General features: G+C 43.0%; 1 protein-coding gene across 3 annotated transcripts; it reads right to left on the bottom strand.

The window, feature by feature from the left end:
• Positions 1 to 158: 158 nt before the first annotated feature.
• LOC105759399 (protein mono-ADP-ribosyltransferase PARP14) lies at positions 159 to 16745 on the bottom strand. 3 transcript variants are annotated; one of them, XM_030277094.4, is made up of 18 exons: positions 16515 to 16745; positions 16310 to 16413; positions 16194 to 16227; positions 14255 to 14452; positions 13809 to 14093; positions 12686 to 12922; positions 9543 to 11800; positions 8439 to 8672; positions 7934 to 8155; positions 6866 to 6947; positions 5823 to 5972; positions 5256 to 5318; positions 4245 to 4412; positions 3160 to 3378; positions 2473 to 3060; positions 1882 to 2027; positions 1060 to 1234; positions 159 to 837 (listed from the first exon to the last, which is right to left on the bottom strand). In XM_030277094.4, the coding sequence occupies exons 1-18, from the start codon at positions 16711 to 16713 to the stop codon at positions 548 to 550; spliced, it is 5652 nt and encodes a 1883-aa protein (XP_030132954.3). In that variant the 5' UTR covers positions 16714 to 16745; the 3' UTR covers positions 159 to 547. The 3 variants fall into 3 exon arrangements, with proteins under 3 accessions (XP_030132954.3, XP_072788080.1, XP_030132957.3); XM_072931979.1 differs by lacking the exon at positions 4245 to 4412; XM_030277097.4 differs by lacking the exon at positions 1060 to 1234 and having other exon boundaries at positions 620 to 837.
• Positions 16746 to 17986: the final 1241 nt, after the last annotated feature.

The raw sequence follows: 17986 nt of genomic DNA, 5'->3' as shown, positions 1-17986 counted from the left end.
GAGGAGCTAAGGCCTTTTCAAAGTTGGGGGTGCTGCAAAGCAGCAGGGTTATTATATTAAAAACAAGTCATTCCATATCTGTAATGTCAAGTTCATTGAAGTTCACTGGTTAAAAACCAATGCTAAATGCTCAAAGAAGTTTAGACAAACACAAGCTATTTAGTACAACTGGTTCCTTTATTGAAAACTGCTCTAACATAACTAGTTATGAGATTGTCACGGAGTGTAAAAAGGCATCAGAAATGCAACACTGAACAGTCTGTGGCTGCATTATCCCTTCCAATTCCCCACCAGCAATTAGGAAGGCCCTAAGGTTGTGTGGCTGATACAGTACAAAGGCTCACTATGTAATCTAAAAGAGGACTGTAGTACAATATTGACAAGTGTCAGCAAGCTTCAGGGGGATCAGAAACTGCCAGAGATTGCTTAAATCAAGTCAGAACTTAATCTGACACAATTATTTAGTATTTTTGTTGAGTGTTGTTACAGATGTTTCTATTCTACATAAAGGCTAAAAGACATGCAGTTGTGGCTGCAATTAAAATAGTTACTTAGTAAAAGTGATAAGATATTCTGGGTAAGCTTGAATGTCATTAAAAATTATGAACATGGATGGCTGGCTCATGTTATCAGTTGAACTATCATACAGATCTACAGAGTTGCTAACATTTTTTCGTGCTGGAGTAATTGATCCTTTTTTCCCCAGAGAATATTCTCCAACAAGGACTCGGGCCAAGTACATGTACTTCCTCCCATTCACATCTGGTTTAGAGTAGAGGTCGTTGGCAGAATAGCAGGCATTAACAGCAAAGTATGTTCCATTTCCAAAGTTTGCAGCTGTAGTCAGAAAAGCAAAGGTTTGTGAGTGTTTCAGTAGCAGCAACTCCTTATCTGCCACCTTCAGAGCCTGTGAATCACTGGACAACTCTGCTTTTTATTTGCAATAGGGAGATACAACAAAATAAATAATTTTGCATACAAGGTAGGAGTATACACAGCATGACAAATCAGTCCTAGCCCTATAAGGGAAAACAAGAGTTGTTTTGAAAGTTACACTACCGTTCATTCCAGCACAGCTCCGGTTAAATCCATGTTTGTTAATAAGGGTTAATGACTCCTGTCTTGTCCCATGAAACAGAAGCCTCTCATTATTTCTGTTTCCATTTTTTTTATCTATTTCACACTTTTTTATTTGGTAGCTTTTCCAGAAATATAGGTTCTGTACCCTTTCAATCTGTGAAGTTTTAAAGTAAGACAGAAAGAAAGAAAGAAAGAAAGAGGGTAGGTTGCTGTAATGAAAAAAATTAGCCTATCAATCATGCAATCAGCTTCCAATATTCCCCTCCTACCTCCAATACACATACATCAGGTGATTAAATAAATTAGTCAAATCCTTCCAAACTTTGGCATGGCAGGTAGCAGACCCCAGCCCAAACCATAAGACAAACACTCCCTGGCAAACAATGCAGGAGCTTTTCACAGGTTTCCAGGCTGTAGATGCCTGCTGGGTCTGCACAACACACGTGGCATATGTGCATGGCATATGCACATCCTTTTGTTGGCCTGGCAACCAGCCAGGTTATGATGCTTTGCCCATATGCACAACACACGTGGCATACTGGCAAAACATGTGCTCTGCTACAGCAAAAACCATTCCAAGGAAGAGCACTGTCCTCTGGAGCTGAAGAAGTGACTGCTTAAGAGCTGCTCCAAATACCTCTACTGCAACATTAAACTGATTAAAGCTGAATAAAGTCAATGACAGCCAGAAAGACTTGTCCCAACTTTAGAAATCCCAGGGGAATTTATTTTTCTGTTATCAGTATCCTTCATCGCTTGCCATCAAGTTATTTATGCTCAGAAATGATGACTTGCTTTTACCTTTTCAATTTTGTATAACTGACAGGTCTGCTGAAACCTTTCTTGCACATCTTTATACTCTCTTGAGTCTGGTTTTAGTTCCACTATTTTGAATTGCTCATTTTCCATATGGTCCCATGTTGGAGGGGGTGCTGTTGACTTTTGATCTGCAAAGAAAAACGATCACTCATGTTCACCCAAATCCCCTGCCTAATATGAAATATAACCTGATACAAATTCTTCTAGAAGCCCACACATCTTGCTTATGGATGACTGGGAAAGAAGGATCTCCCTGTACTGTAAATGGAAGAGGGTACGGCTCAAGAACAGAAGTGAGCTGAGATCTAGCACAACAATTGCTACAAGAACATTATTGCTAGTAAGCCTGTTAAGAACATCAGAACACATTAGTCTCCTTTCAAAATATTTTAAATAGCTGCAAAATTATTTTATTTCCCAATTCGGTTCCTTTCCACATGCTCCAGAAAAGCACCTGCAGAAAACTCCTAATATGTATTTTAAATATTCTCATCATTCCCTTCTCCTTTCTCTTACTGGGTGCAAGCAGGTTGTCACAGGGGAACATCAGTCTGTCAAGATGCTTTTACATACCTTCAGATTGCTCAATACGTATAAGGGATATCTGTCTTCCATGGGCATCCACAGCAGTCTTCTGTTCCATATCCACTGTGTATATTCGCTCACCAATGGTGACTTCAACAGTTTTCTGCTTTCCCTTGTAAGCATCTTCCAACTCCACATTTGTGAGACTGTTGAAGGGTACATAAGAATCCTTTTCAAAATATTTCCATTCAATTGAATTTTGTAGAAGTTTTGCCTGGGTCTCTTTAGCAGCTTTTACCCTGAGGATCATTTTCTGAACAGCTAAAAAAGCCAGGCACACATCTTTTGCAACCCCTGAAATTTCAATATGGGAACTCTTCAAATTAAGACAAATTTTAAATTTATTTTCTAGGTCACGCAGTTCTGCTTTCTCTTCTTCATTGAAATGAGAGATAGTCTCATCTACAATTTCTGTTTGAGATTGTTCTTTTGAAATTGCACTTCTCAGCCACTTTTCAGCTTCTTCCACTTCTTTTTTATTTTCACCACAAATCTGCACAACAGCCAGGTCGATTTTCTTGTCCAAAACCACTTTGGTTTCTTCCTTAGGGGACTGTTTCTCAGAGCTCCAGAGTGCTACATTGAAATACATAAATATTGTCATTAATATTAATCTTTTTTAGCTAGTGCTAAACAGATCAATCTATAACCTGTACCTAAGTGACATCTACTTACATTTACCCACATGATATGCCTTGGAAACAAACGCTTTGATTCGTGTTGCAGTAGACTTTTCTCTTTTCTGCATGCTTGCTTGGAACACACTCATCAGATGTGGCTGAAAGATGACAACTTTAATAGTTTTCACAGATGTAGCAGAATTCCTTTTTGCGAAGTCAGTTACTGCATCTATCATGTTGTCAGCTACCTCAGCTGCATTGCGGCGTGCCTCTCCTGAAAAAAGATGCAGATATTTTGCTCTAGAAAGTGTTAATAACTGTTACAGATTATTAAAACATCTTTAAAAGGACAGGTTTGAATATACCCATACCATCACCTGGATCATAAACAGGTTGAGAATAACATCAGGCTGGCAATTAAGAAAGGTTTCTATGTATCAGGAAAAGAAAGTTGGGGACCACCTTTCCAGTGAGGGAAAAATGGAAGTGTCCTTTCAACCAATCAGGTTATGATGTAGATGATATGCTTGGGTAAGTAACAGGCCACAGGCCTGCTGCTCAGTGGCCCAGTAGTCCATTCCTTGCTCAAAATGCAAGCCTAGTTTTACTCATGCAAGAGGTTCCCACGTGCATGGGGTGCAGCTCTGGATTCTCCAGCTCCAGAGGATTTCTACCAAACTAACTGAAAATGAGAAGGATTAAAAAAAAGGGACAATCTGGGCTTTTTGACAGGCTTGTGTTCCATTTGTATCAATCCCACTTGTGCAGCTGCTGGCCAGAGTTCCATCACCTACTGATTTCAGCAATGGAGAAGTACCTCCCCTCCCTGGCTACTCTCTGATGAGCTGCCCACATGTACCATGCTTCAGGTTCTTCAGCAAGCACAGACATACCTTTGAATCCCTGTTAGCAAGGAAGTGTTTGCTTGAGAAAACTCATGCTCTTGATGTACTAGATCACTGTAAGGAGTGAAACTGTCTAGCTTTCATAGGCCTCTAATAACATTTTTAAAGACTGCATATTCCCAAATATATTTTCACCAAATAACAACCTCTCCAGATAAATCAAACTCATCACTTGAGCCCTGAGATCAGTAGAATCACATGCACTGAACCCTTTTCAGAAAAGGGAGACACAGACCTGTTCCAATTGCTGGGAAGGCAACAGAGGTGTACTGCTGCAGTTCACACTCCTGGAGCACTTGGGAAACCAGGGACCTGATATCATTTTGGTAAACAAAATGCATTATTTTTTTGCATGGCAGGTTTCCTGCCTGGGTGATGATATAGTTCTTGCCAGTTTGCTGGGCTGAAACATAAGTAGGAGAAAATAATCAACAATTATCTCCAATATAGATGTGTGCTAGTCCTCATCAGGAAATAAGAAATCGTGAGAAATACGCACCAGGATAAGCTTTGTGTCTCCTTCCATAAAGTGAGCAACCCCTTCATTCAATTTTCTCTTCCAAGGCACAAAACTTGGTTTATTTTTGTCAAATACTTGCCTCCTTTGGCAAATAAATTTAGTGTGTGCCTTTATTTGTCAGGTTTGCTCAGTAAACTTGGAGAATTTAATGAAGACTGGCACCCTATCTACACACACACGAATATGCCATCTACCTGCAGGCCACCTAACCCATCTTACCCTCTTGGCCTGTGCAAGAACAGCTTGTTTACCTTGGATCTCTTCCACATAATTCTTTTCCTTTGGTTGGTCTTCCAAGGTGACCTCCACACCTGCATATTTCCCACTTCCCTTATTTTCTGGTGTTTTAAACCACATACTCATCCATCTTTACTCCTCTTTCATTATAGTTGCTGTCCAACAGCTGTATTTGGCCTACAAATGGTTTCTCTATTAACATTTTTGCCAGCATCACCCGTTGCTCATGGCTCTGTCTGATGTTGACTGTTTTTATCAAGGAAATCTTTATTGGAATAAGAGGATAACAATAACAGTAGAGTTGGATCTTTATGTATGCTTAGAAGCTGTCTGCTCCTGAAGATTTTTCTTTTCCTTCCCTCATTAGATGTTTTACAAATATCACATTAACTGATTAAAAACTAGTTGCTGGAACACAGTGTGCAATACAGATGGAACTACAGTAGTCAGAGTAACACCTTTGGAGAGGTCAGAAATGTTGCACCATACCTAGTACACCACATTCATCTTCAACTGCTTTTCCAGCACCATTCAGAATTGCTCTGGAGACACCTTAAATGAGAAGAGCAACATGGATCCACTGTTAGTGCTGTTAAAGTCCCATCTGAGGCAGAACTGTATGCCTCATCACATCTAAATAATCTTAGTTCTGATAATATTAAGAGATTATAAATTAAAAGGACTGTAGCCAAAATTTTAGCCTTATATGCTTTTTCAATTCAAATTGATGCTTTGAGTACCTAACAAGTTTCAGTACGGTCAAAACCTCACTGACGTTTGTCTCCTTCTTTAGTCTGAGAGGTGCTCTATAAAAAGATAATTAGTTTCCCTTTCTGCAAGGGAGGCTTAAGCATGCTGTCCTGTAACATAGATAAACAAGTGAATAAAGTTCAGACACTTCCCAATTGAACTTTTGTACCCCAAGAAGCAAAACAGAAACTACACTGTGAAACAAATAAAAGGGCTTAAAGTACTGAAGAAAAATACTTGCTGTTCCTCTTTCCCAGCCCTTCCAAGCACACACACTTTTTTCACACATAATATCAATTAAAATACCTGTTTTGAGGTTGAAGGCTTGGTTTGTTATGTTTACAATGGCATCTCCCTCCTCCTTGGTAATATCACCTTCTGCCACCCGGAAGACGATGGAGCCAATTGTCATTTCAGGCACATTGTGTGCTGAGGCTGAAGGTACAGCAGAAAAAGCTGCAGGGAAAGAAATACAGACCCTGAGCAGAAAGGAGGTATTGGGTACAATGCTACAGAGACCACAGTTTGGCTACAGACTCAGCCTGTGGAAAGGCTTGCCTGCCATGCTAACTGAAAATCATTCTTTCTCACACCAGTCTGTACGCCACCTACATTCATTCCCATCATTTCTATCATGGCAGGATGGCAGGGAAAAGGTGTTTTGCTGCACACCTCTTATGCAACATTATTTGGTGACATTTTACCACTGCAAAACTCCAATGTAAGACAGAAGCAAACTTTCTAAGTGTCACTCCCTTGCTCCAGTGTCTCACAGAGTTTCCAGGTAGGTTCTCTCCTTCTTGAAAAGGTGCAAAGTTTTACACATGTGTTATTTGTAAAATTGTAATTAAGTTTTTGATATGTAACTTGTTTTTCTACAGGCTGCAGTTCCATTAAGAAAGGCATTTCAGTTTGGTTTTGCTATTCATCTGAACATCTGAACATACATAAGGGTATTTCAAAGAGACCACTTCAACACATACCCAGGATCTCACCTGCCTTCCCAGGACAGAGGAAGACACTGCCTTGGTCACAGTTTAATCTGCTGCAGCAGCAATAAAAGAAAAAGCACTCCTGATGCCCTTGACACCTTATAGCTTCTGCTGTTCCTATCTGCAGGGGCACTATCCAGATAAAGAATCACAGGAACACTTTTTTCCTTAGCATCTCCTACATTATTTCTGTCATTACAGACACTCAGACTGAAATAAGGCCTTTACAGCAGCTACTCAGACTTTGGGAATGACATGCTCACCAAGCAAGTACCTAAATATCCATAATGAATGCATTCTCTGGAATATTTGAAAACAAAAAACAGTAGGCACACAGTTTCTGTTAATAAACCTTACCTGTGCTTGGGCTAGCATCATTTGGAGCAGGCTTCTCTCCTTTCACAGCTACAGATCTTTTTTCAAGTTCATCTGAGAATTCCTAGAGAATGAAATTACAATCAACCCCTGTAGAAGTCTTCACACAGTAAAAATAAATGTTTGAAAAGCGAAGCTAAAAACATTTAGAAAGAATTCAATGCAAATTACTTCACATCATCTGCCACAATGCTGATGACAAGTCCTGACAGATGTTGTTCTCAGAGAGCAAGGCTGCTCGGTGTGAGCAACTCACAGAATCACAAATAACTGAGTCAAAGCCACATGGGTGGCTTTTACCATTCCACAGGAGCAGCAGAAGGCATCCTTGCAGTGAGTGAGTAGTTCATGCTAGCTCAGCTCTTACAGGGAATGCCACCCTTCTCTGTGCAAAATAGCTCAGGCTTTGATGCAGTAGCCTTCAAGCTTAGCCTTTCCAAAAGTATCAGCTCTTGCACAAAGTACAGAAGGCAACAGATGTAGGAACACTTATCTGAACATCAATTCAGTGTGACTGCTCTCTTTCAGTGTGAAATGAGTAACTTGAGTGGGATATAGAAATTTATGTTAATGGGACACTGAAGAGAGGGTGATGGAGAATACTTTTATGTTTCTATTGGAGAAGTTTATCAGCACAGCAATCCTAACACAAAGAATCCTCCTAAAAAGACACCAGCACTCCACTAAAAGCATACCTGTTTGCCAAGAGTGCAGGCATTGAAGTAGTAGTTACAGCAAACTTGTCTGACCTACCAACTGAAGAATTAGGAGAGTTCATGAAATAAAGAGTAATTACACTTCTGTATGTATTATTCTCAGGAAACAGAAAAGGATAGGAAGGGAGCAGGACTGTACTTGATATGTTGGTGACCATGGGAGATGGACCAAAAAAGACAACCTTCAGTATAGATGAGAGAGACTGTCAGCAACCTTTTCCTTTAGTATAAGAACAAGCACCTTGCAGATTCTTTGAATATCATCAGATAGCCAAGTATCATGAGACAGACTCAGACATACCATAATATAAGAGAGGAAACCACAGTAACTCACCTGAATATTAGCTGTGTCTTTTGTGTGCAACAGGAAGTGAACTTCTTCAAGAGAATTTACTCTTTTTTCACTACTGAATTCAAACACTTTGTCAAACAATAATTTAGCAACAACAGATCTTGGGAATTCTAAATTCCCTGTCCCGATTGCCGGAAAAGTAATTGATTTCAAAGACAGTTCTTCAGCAATCTCCAGGCATTTTGTGATTATGTCACCCAAGACCTGTAAAGCACAATTATTTTTTCAGTTACTGGAGGTATTTTTTCCCAGTATGTGTAATATAACACTTTCCCTTTCAGCTATCTCTTGGTATTAAAATACAATTAATTCCATACACAAGGAATTCACAAGGAATTTATTAGTCAGTGAGGGATCAGCCCACAGCTAAAAAAGAATGAGTAAAACACTCTCATCTTCTATGAGACTGTCTCCCATTTCAGAGGAAAAGTGGCATTAAACACACTATAAATCCCAAAAAAATTCTGGCCAATAAAGACCCTTTTACCTTTGACGGTGTGTTTTTCTGGGACCACATAGGTACCACAGCATGAAGCACAACACTACAAGCCAGATTGTAACCTTTAGTTTTCAACACAGATCCTTCCTCAGGCATTCTTCCTCCACCTTCTTTGTTCAAGCCTGTCTGAAGCATTGGCCCTGCCTTGCTTAGCAAAGCTTTACCAAGTGGCCCTTTGTCAAGCTGGAGATCTTTGCCAACGCTGACGACAACAATGGATGTCTGAAAAACACACAAGCAAAAACTCTAGCTTGTAAGTATCAAATTTAAATTTTGCATTGGATAACCAAATACAGCCTGCCTGATGGTCTACAAGGTAAATTTTTGGGACAACAATCAGTGAGGACAAACTTCTGGAATAAACCAGAAATTATGCTCAATTCCAATATCATAAGCCTGCCCAAAGAAATACAAAATTGAGTTAACTATTAAATTAAAATCAGCCTAATGGGAGTGACAATTCTGCATTCCTTGTTTATTCATTCTACCTCCATCAGAAAAACATTTGTGCAAGTTTGTTCTCAAGGAGAGGCTCCCGAACCAAAATGTGAGTTCACTGCGGTAGGCAGGGCCTCTGGTGCAGGCTGGTTTAGGGGGACAAGCAGACACTGAAGATAAACAAGACTTGGGGTAATCTAAGGAGAAAGAAGTGAGAAAAGCAGTAACTTATGAATGAGTGAAATACAAAGGGCACTGAACATTGCAAAAAACCCTTTATTTAGCTCCTCAGGAAGGGCCTCATACACATTTTAACATATATTCTGCCCTGGCCAACTGGAGGACCTGCATGCACAAGCTGTGGGAGGCATCCATCCACTCCTTAGAGGTTTTGCAGAAGGGTCCCGGACAGAGCTGCTTCCAGTATTGGCAATCCAGTACAGGTATCTATCAGCCAGCTAACAGAAATTCAGTGCAGGAGGCAACCAGAAATCAATTATCGAAATCACTGGTTCTCCACAGGAAGTGCAATACCAACTGCATGTTTCATGCCTGTTGTTCACCAATGACATTGGTTTTGTGTTTGTTAGTTTTAAAAAAAGACACAAAAGAACCCACTTTTTATTTCAAAAGGAGGTAATTTAGAACACTTACTGCAGCATCCTCAATGCTTCCTGTTTGCAGCACGATGTTAAGGCCTTCCTCAGTTGTTAGGAAGGCGAAGTTCTTAATGCGCTTAGAAGTTCTCCTCTGCTTAGGGTGAGGAACTGTACTGACATGGTGAGGTGGCCTGTAGGAAGCTGAAGACTCTGAAAAAACTTCTTTAAATGCCTTACTGAAAGCCTGAATGTTATCCTGTGCAAAACCCACAAGATGAACCTCCTTCAAAGTGCTGTTCCCCTTGGACTCTTCCAAGGTCTCCTTAATGGAGGATATAATCGAGTAAGTACACAGTTCCATTGGGAAGCCAAAAATCCCTCCACTTATAGCAGGCAGAGCTATGGAACAATGCTTGTGTGCTTCAGCTAGTTGAAGACATTTTTTCACTGTCTTCCTCAACAACCACACGCACATTACTGAATTCTCCGCGCTCCACCTGGGCCCGACAGCGTGAATGACGTTCTTGCAGGGCAGTTTCCCAGCGTGTGTGATCACTGCGTCACCAGGCTGCAAATTCCCGAGCTTCCTCACCAGCTCATCACACTCCTCCTGCAGCACTGGCCCAGCTGCTCTTGACAGTGCATCAGCCAGGCCCCCAATGTGTTTTAGGTCCTCATTAGATGCATTCACCACAACATCAACAGGATGAGTGCACAAGTCAGCATTATAAAGCGCTATTACAGTTTCACCCATGGTCACCTGCATATAGAGCTTGCCTCTGTCACTGTGTTGTTTCTGTTCTTTCAGCTGTTCTTCTGGCTGCTCTTCCAGTAGGACTAAACACCTGAACATTTCTTTTATATGGGGGGCCAAAAGGTGTGCTTGCTCTTTTATATATGCCTTGGCTCCTGGCAAGCCAATTACCACATGCTTAAAATGCAGGCCAGATAGAATTTGCTCAACTAAGCTGACTCCTTCCAGCACTTTTGTCTTCGGCCCACTCAACGTTATGACTTCACAGTTTTTCTGTGTGCTAAAATCAACTTTCACACCTTTTGTAGATAAGTCAGCCCAATCACCGACCTTCTCTTTCTTAAAAAACTTTATGAGTGCCATTGGCTTTCCTTCAATGACCTTTTGCACATGTGTGTTTTCATCTATAAAGTTGGAAAGTTCCTCAAAGGCTTTTGCTACAGCTTCAGAAAGACCAGCAATCATGATCTGAGTCTCTGCCTGGGTGACTGCTACAGCTCCATTAGAGCAGGTTTCCTTGGCTAACATCTGCCAATCCTCCTTCTGGAGGACTGACTCATCCTCCAAAGTAATACTTTTGTAGTCCAGTTCTTTCTTTATTTCTTCCTCTGCTTTTAGCAGATCTTCAGGAGCATTCCCTTCCAGGATGATCTCTCCTGCATCAATCTCATAAAAGACATTAATTTGTTTTGATATAAACAGGATCTGTGACAAGGCTTCATTATCAATATGCTCTAAAAACTGAAAAATGTTAGGGTGGACATTAATTGTTTTCTTTGCCATTTTGTGTATGTGATCAAGTATTTCTCCTTTTACTTTGTAAACTTCCTCAGGCACTCCAGATAGGTTAATGCTCCTCTGCAAATTATCATAAGTTATTTGCAGGTCTGGGAACTCTGTACGAAATTTTTCTTCAAGACCAGTAATCCGTAAAATTCCATATTCCCCTGGATTCACTGTCTTGACTTTCAGTTCAGTTCTTTGTTTTTTTCTTTCAATTTCTCTGCTGGCCTTTTCGATCAGGAGCTTCAGTTCTTGTTCAACCTTCTTCACAACTTCTTTTTCACCTACTATAACATGTAAATCCTTGGAGATATTTGGGATCATCAAAACTTCATCATGGGAAAAGGTGTTCCTAATGGCTTCCCACACCTCTGTGCTTACTTGACATTGAATTGCTTCATATTTTGATATGGTGTGTGAAAATGCCGAGGAAACGTCTTCTTTCCATGCCTTAACCAATCGAGATACTGATCTCTTCCGCTCAGAAAAAATAGCTGAAGGATGCAAAGTAACTTTTGGATCTGCACAGCGGGTGTCAGGCCACACTGGCACACAATTACACTTTGCCATTTCATGACCTATTGCCTCAATTAAGCTACTATTTCCTTGCAAATAATTCCAGATATAGGGATCCAGAGGCAATGTAATTGGATCTGGCTTCTTTATCTGCGGCCCTTCCTTTCCATATAGAGCTGTTTCCAGTGAGGTGTAGTAAGGATAGACAAAGATTGGTGTTTTGTTGAGTGAATGCTTCTTTGCCAGGATATTTTTTACATCTAAAACAAACAAACAACCCCCTGAAGTTATTAACATCAGCACTTAAAATCTTCTCTTTTGTTTTGGGGCTTTTTCATTGCTTGGGGGTTTTTAAACTGTATTTTCTATATAATAATGTTTGTTACTTTTAAGAACATTTTTAGATTCATTTCCTCCAGTACCCAAATAGAAATAATTCCAGATTTTTGAAGAATTATTCATTTTAAATGTTGAAGAGAGACAGTCAAGCACAACAGCATCCACACCTCCGGGAGGAGGTGTTTGTAATCTCTGCCCCCACTTCTCTTATATGCTGTACTTGAAGTGCCCAGCTCCATAGTGTCTGGGCTAGTACTTAGCAGTTCAAAACACAGCTCCTGTTTTCCCAAAAGACCATCTCCTTTCTTCAGCTCCTCCTCAATTCTCCCCTTCACTGCAATGCCTCCAGCTTCTCCCTTGTCCTACACTTTTCAGAGTCACTCATCTTTCTGCCACTGACTGAACAACCCATAGCACGTGCTTTCCAGCCAAAAAACTGCCCAAGAATTTGCCCTGAGATGAGCCAGACTGGGCATGTTGCCATGGGCAGCTGGTGGCCAAGACAGCAGGTGGGGGGAAGTCCCCTGTACCTGTGGGGCTCTGCACTCTTCATGGAACTCAAACTGCACCCTGAACTCTGTATCAAGGCCTGGGTGACATAAACTGTCTAGAAAATGAAGAAGTTCTATGCTTTATGCCTATCTGGTCCAAAACTGAAGCTTGCACTCCAGTTAGCATGAGACCAAAGCACCACATCTGCTGTCTTACAAGGACAAATAGGAGGCGTTTCTCTAGAAAATCCACATTTTGATCTTTAAATGAGATGTTCTCAAAAAAAACATAAGGGCTCTGCATTTCTGCATTACCTTTATAGTCACCAAATGTAATGATAGCTGCATCTTCATCAGGCAGCTGTTGAACATCCACTATCTGTGCACCACCGTACTTCTCATTTTCAAAGTAGACAGTTATATAGTGACTGGGGGTGTTGGGTGGTATATTTTCAGCCCTAACACTTTTTGTTTGCTCAAGGCACCATGCAGTAATGTTTTGTTTCCTTGCTCTGTGGTTTTGATTCAGCTTTTTAGCAAATTCCTCTGCATCTAGAAGGATAAAGGAGAAGAAAAAAGGAAAGATCAAACTCGGAGCTTGTTTTTCTACCATGATGTTAGCAGATTATCACCGTGTGCACTGATCAAAGCACTGGATCACAAAATCAGCTCAGAGCTGCCCATAAAGCTGCTTCTTTCCACATATTCAGTATGTGTCACTTAGTATTCCCCTCATGGTTGATCACAATCATTGATTACAATGATCGCAGCCAGAATTTGCCACTAGTTTTCCTACTGACTGTCACTGGGTTTCTTTAACTCCAGCAGAAAACAACATCAGGTTCATTTTTGGGCTGTGCCTTTGTACACAGCTAGTAAGACACAAGTAAACTGTTCAAATTGTCTCAATTTTATGATAAATACATTTCTCATTTTGGCTACTTCCCCCCCTGATAGCCTCACAATAAAAGACAGTCAAATCACTTTTCCATCTGTCAAGGAAAAAAAGTTAAGTTTCTTAAAGATCTCCTTATATCCTAAAGGCTACACCAAAAAACATAGGATTGGAGCATGACTTGAGAGACAAATAATTTCTAAGGCAGAAAAACCTACACCTTCTCTGAAGGACAGCTTTTGGCAAGGACAGCTTTTACTATCTTTCTGTTCTCAGACCAAGTATATCCTTCAATGCTTATTTTAAGTTATAGTTTGGTTTTAGTCCTACCTGTTGTGTTTACTAGCTCTCTTTCTGACTTGCACTGGCCTCTATACCTCACACATAAAGGTTATGGCATTAACTTTAGTGAAGTAAATCCTCCTTTAAAAGGACACAAACCTTAAAAATATGAAAGATAATACTTCCAGCTTAATCTCACTCACACATATGCATGCAAACACGTAGCTAATAAAAAGAGCTTCAACTCTGACTCCTTCTTACCAGTATTTCCAGTAAAAGTAACTACAGCAGCAGATAACTCAGGTATCATTTCCACACTGAAGTCACCATCCTCCTCTGACAAGCCGCTGACATTCTCTACCAGCATAATTAACATGCAATCTTTTATTGTGTCCTTCACATTTCCCAGCACAACTGCAGTGGGAAGCAGGGATCCTTCAGAGTTCTCCACTTGGCACGACTCCTGGGAAGTCTCCACTTGCCATGGTTTCACAATCAAATCAATCTTACTCAAGCCATGCTTTCTTTGCAAAACTTCTTGGGCATCTAGTCCCACAGAAAAACAGAGATATCACAGTAGAGTAGCATGTCAAATAACAGTAATAATATACCATTTCTGCTTGGAGCACTGCCCAGAGAGAGATCCTGCACCAGCAAAGGCCTGGTTTTTAAAAGGGAGCTTAAGCAGTGTAACATCCAAAACATACCTTGCTCATTCTGAAAGGTGATGATCACTCGGTCATCCTTTTTGACATAGGACTCAATGGTCCCCCCACCAGACTTCCTTTTATTTTCAAAGTACACTTCTAAAATCTTATCTTCTATTTCCTTCCCAAAGGCAGTGGTTACTACTACAGCAGAATTCCTAGAGGTTGTTTTCTCTACTTCCAATTTCTCACGTGACTCTGAAATAAAAGATCACATCCTAATGCCTTAGGCAAAAGCTAAGAGTAAAAACAAGCTTCCCATCTTCCAAGCTTTTGCACCACTTTTTGTTCAGATCACACTTAGGGTCAAAGAAAAGAACAGGGTAAGAACCCAAACAAGTTAAGCAGATCACTAGCGGGAGTTGCCATATCAACATGTAGGGAGGAAATGCTTCAGTTCATCACCAGGCAAGGACAGCAGAAGATAGAAAAACTTCTTCACAAACACACAATGAGGGGAACCATTCACAGTTCAGACATAGCTGTGGGTCACCTGGGGTCTATACTTGCTGGCTGCCACAGCTGCTCAGGTGTACCTGGGGTACACAGCTCCCAATGCTCTGGCACAGGGCTGCCCCAGCAAGGCTGGCAGCAGCTGGGAAGGTCTGGGCAGGGACAGCCTTAGCCAGAAAAAAGGCCAGCATCCACTGCTGTCCCCTAAGGAACTGACCTGTCTGACCTGTGGTCAGTAAAGTGGGGGCTCTAAAGGAACTCACAGAAAGGAAAAAATACATTTCTTTCTTTTAGCCTGGGATCACAATTCCTACACTGCATTAGACAAACAATACAAGCCACGAGGGTGACCAGGGCATTGCTGCAGGAAGGTCCAGAAAACCAAAGAAGCAAGAATACAATGGTCACCACTAGATAAGTGACACACCTATCTTCTTCTGCTGAGTATGCACAGAAGTTTGCTTATTCTTGCAGATGGGAAGAAACACTTGGGATTCATTAACTAGAGATAAATGACAATGGTTTCTCAGTTGCTGGGTACTTCAATGAGAAAATGGACACAATAATGTACACCCAGGAGCTAACAGAGCTTGAATTAAGTTTCATTTGACACTGTCAGAATCACAGCCTTCCAGATTCCTCTTTTTAAACCGTATGTTGAACTGGTTACAGAGAGACTCTGAGCTCAAGAAGCCTTGGGCATAACGTCAGCACACAGTCATGCTGCACGAATGACCATGAGCAGGTCCTGCCATGCACTACAACACAAAAAACTGCACTGAACATAAGAAGTGCTGAGAACATCAGCCCTTGGGAGGGAAATGGCTTTAAAAATGAGACCTCTGGAAGAGCCTCTGTCAGGATGCGTTTAACCCAGCATGACTGCTCAGCTTCCTAGTTTAGAACAAGAGGAAATGCAGCTACATTAGAAAACAAAGGACAGTGGTAAGATTGACCAAACTGCTTTTCCAGCCTGTGCCATCAGCCCTCACCTGTGTAATCAACCCGCTATGCACAAGCAGGTGCTTTGCAAGCAGAGCTAAGCGAGCTGTGTGTATTAACCCTGTGTATGTGGATTACTTCTGCGTGTACCGATAGTCACACATTGATTAACTATGTATTGGCCACGTGTGTGTATTGATTAGTCCAGTGTGTGTGTATCAGCCAGGTGTGTATTGAGTAGCTGTGCGTGTATTGATTGCGCAGTTTAAGTGTGTGTGCGTCTGTATTAGCCGCGATAGTGCGGTCGGTCTGTCCGGTGCCTGGGATGTGGCTCGGGGGCTGCACCTTAGGAATTCCATCGTGTTTGGGATTCGGGAAGTGAAGGAGAGCGCTGGGGAGAAGAATCAAAGCGCTACAGCGCCTTTCGGCCGGCCCGGTCAAGCAAGCGGCTCCGCCTGCTTGCCCATCCCAGCTCCTGCGCAGGGCTCCCCGGGCCAGTGCCAGCCAGCCCCGGAGCCCCCGCCGCTCCTGCCGCAGCTCCTACCTGGCGCCTCGGTCCCGCCGGCCGGTCCCGCCTCCTGCGAGGAACGAGAGGAGAGCGCTCACCCGCAGGGCCTCCCCGCCGCCCGGACCGCGCCCGCCTCACCGCGCCTGCCTCACCTGCGCGGGGCCGCCCGCGGGCACCGCGGTGACCTGCAGCGACAGCCGCTGTCCGGACCCCCACACGAGCTCGTGGATCGGCCGGCTCAGAACCCGCTCCCTCACTGCCAACAAACACACCGGGCACCGCTCAGGGGGATGCGGCCGCCCCCCGCCTGTCTGAGCCGCGGGGCAGCGCCAGCACCCCTCCCGCCCGGCCGCTCACCCTCGGGACAGGCGAAGCAGACGAGGATGTGCCCGGCCTCGCTGTCGCTCCCGGCTCGCAGCTCGCACTCGCCGCCGCCCGAGCGCTTCTGGCTCTGGAAGTAGCAGAGCAGCTTCTTCCTGAGCGCGGGCGGCGGCTCGGCGGGGCCCCAGTCCCCTCGCACCAGCAGCGGGAAGGCGCACGGCCGCTGCTCCGCCATAGCCGCCACACCGCTCCTCTCCCGCCTTTCGCTTTCGGTTTCACTTCTCGGCCGCGGAACCCGAGGTGCCTGGGGCTCCGCCCAGTGCCGGGACAGCCCTCCGCCTCCGGGCCCATCGGGACGGGCGCGGGTCTCGGGCCCCGCCGCTCTCCTCACGGGGCAGGACCGGTCTCTCACCGCCCCCGGAGGGCGCCCGGGCTGCTCGGCCCCTTGTGCCTAGGCACAGAGCCGTACAAGAACCAAGTGTCAGTGTTTTCAGCCTCTCAAGTTATAATGGCTAACCACTGGCTAACACTTGCTCTCCTGACTTATCCTTTCAAGTGAAGTCATGATGCAAAGTAAAATTACCACTTCCATCATTCTTTGGCAGAGATGCTTCCACAACCGTTGAAGGTTGCAACGGGTGTCTACTTCAGATCAACTTTTCAGCTAGCTGAGAAGTTTTCAACCAAGTGCTCAGGACTTCCTCTTGCAAAGGTTTGTTTTCAGCCATTTCATGCTGTGTATTTTACCCTTGTGGCCAAATATGGGACAAATATCGTTTCCTAACGCACTGTCCTCCCACAACTAGCCCAGGTACATGCTCTCCTCCCTTGCTGTAACTCTGAAAACATTCCTGACTGTGATTGTAAATTGACTAAATTTAATTTTAATGTACAACTATGATTAGAAAATAAAGGTCTTCTGTACAGCTGTTAAAGGATAATGGCTTCAGGAGCTCTCCATGACAGCCACCAGGACTCTGCTGCACAATTCATCCTGCAAACTTTGGCACAGATAAAACATTGGAGCTGGTGAGTTACCCAGTAGGAGTCTGAGATCAGTGAACTGGCTTACAGGGACAGAAAGTGAAATGAGAGACCAGAAGTAGCTGAGATTTGATCATCACATCTCTCTTGGTCTGGGATAGACTTAATTTTCTTCTCAGTAGCTGGTATGGGGCTGTGTTGTGGATTTTGTATGAGAACACTGTTGACAACACACTGATGGTTAAGTTGTTGCTAAGGTGTGTTTACCCCAAGGACTTTTCAGTTTCCCATGCTCTGCGAGCAAGCAGATGCACAGGAAGCTGGGAAGGAGCATGGCAGGACAGGCGACCCAAAGTGGCCAGAAGGACATTCCATACCACAGAGCATCACACTCAGAACAGAAACTGGGGGCAGTCAGCTGAGGGGGACAATTGCTACTCATTGACAGGCTGGGCATTGGCCAGCAGCTGGCTAACAACCATTCTGTGTAACACTTGTTTCTTGTGGGTTTTATCCTCCTGTGT

This window comes from Taeniopygia guttata, chromosome 7 (assembly GCF_048771995.1).
Source record: "Taeniopygia guttata chromosome 7, bTaeGut7.mat, whole genome shotgun sequence".
Taxonomy (NCBI): Eukaryota; Metazoa; Chordata; class Aves; order Passeriformes; family Estrildidae; genus Taeniopygia; species Taeniopygia guttata.
Note: the sequence above shows the minus strand (reverse complement) of the source record. Positions and strands in the feature narration are given on the sequence as shown.

Bases quoted from the DNA above. Each gene is read 5' to 3' on its own strand.
- LOC105759399 (XM_030277094.4), bottom strand. From the start codon at position 16,713: ATGGCGGAGCAGCGGCCGTGCGCCTTCCCGCTGCTGGTGCGAGGGGAC. The intron at 11,801-12,685 runs GTAATGCAGAAA...TGTTTGTTTTAG, and splicing joins TACATTTGGTGACTATAAAG to ATGTAAAAAATATCCTGGCA. The intron at 3,061-3,159 runs GTAAGTAGATGT...ATTTCAATGTAG, and splicing joins GGCATATCATGTGGGTAAAT to CACTCTGGAGCTCTGAGAAA.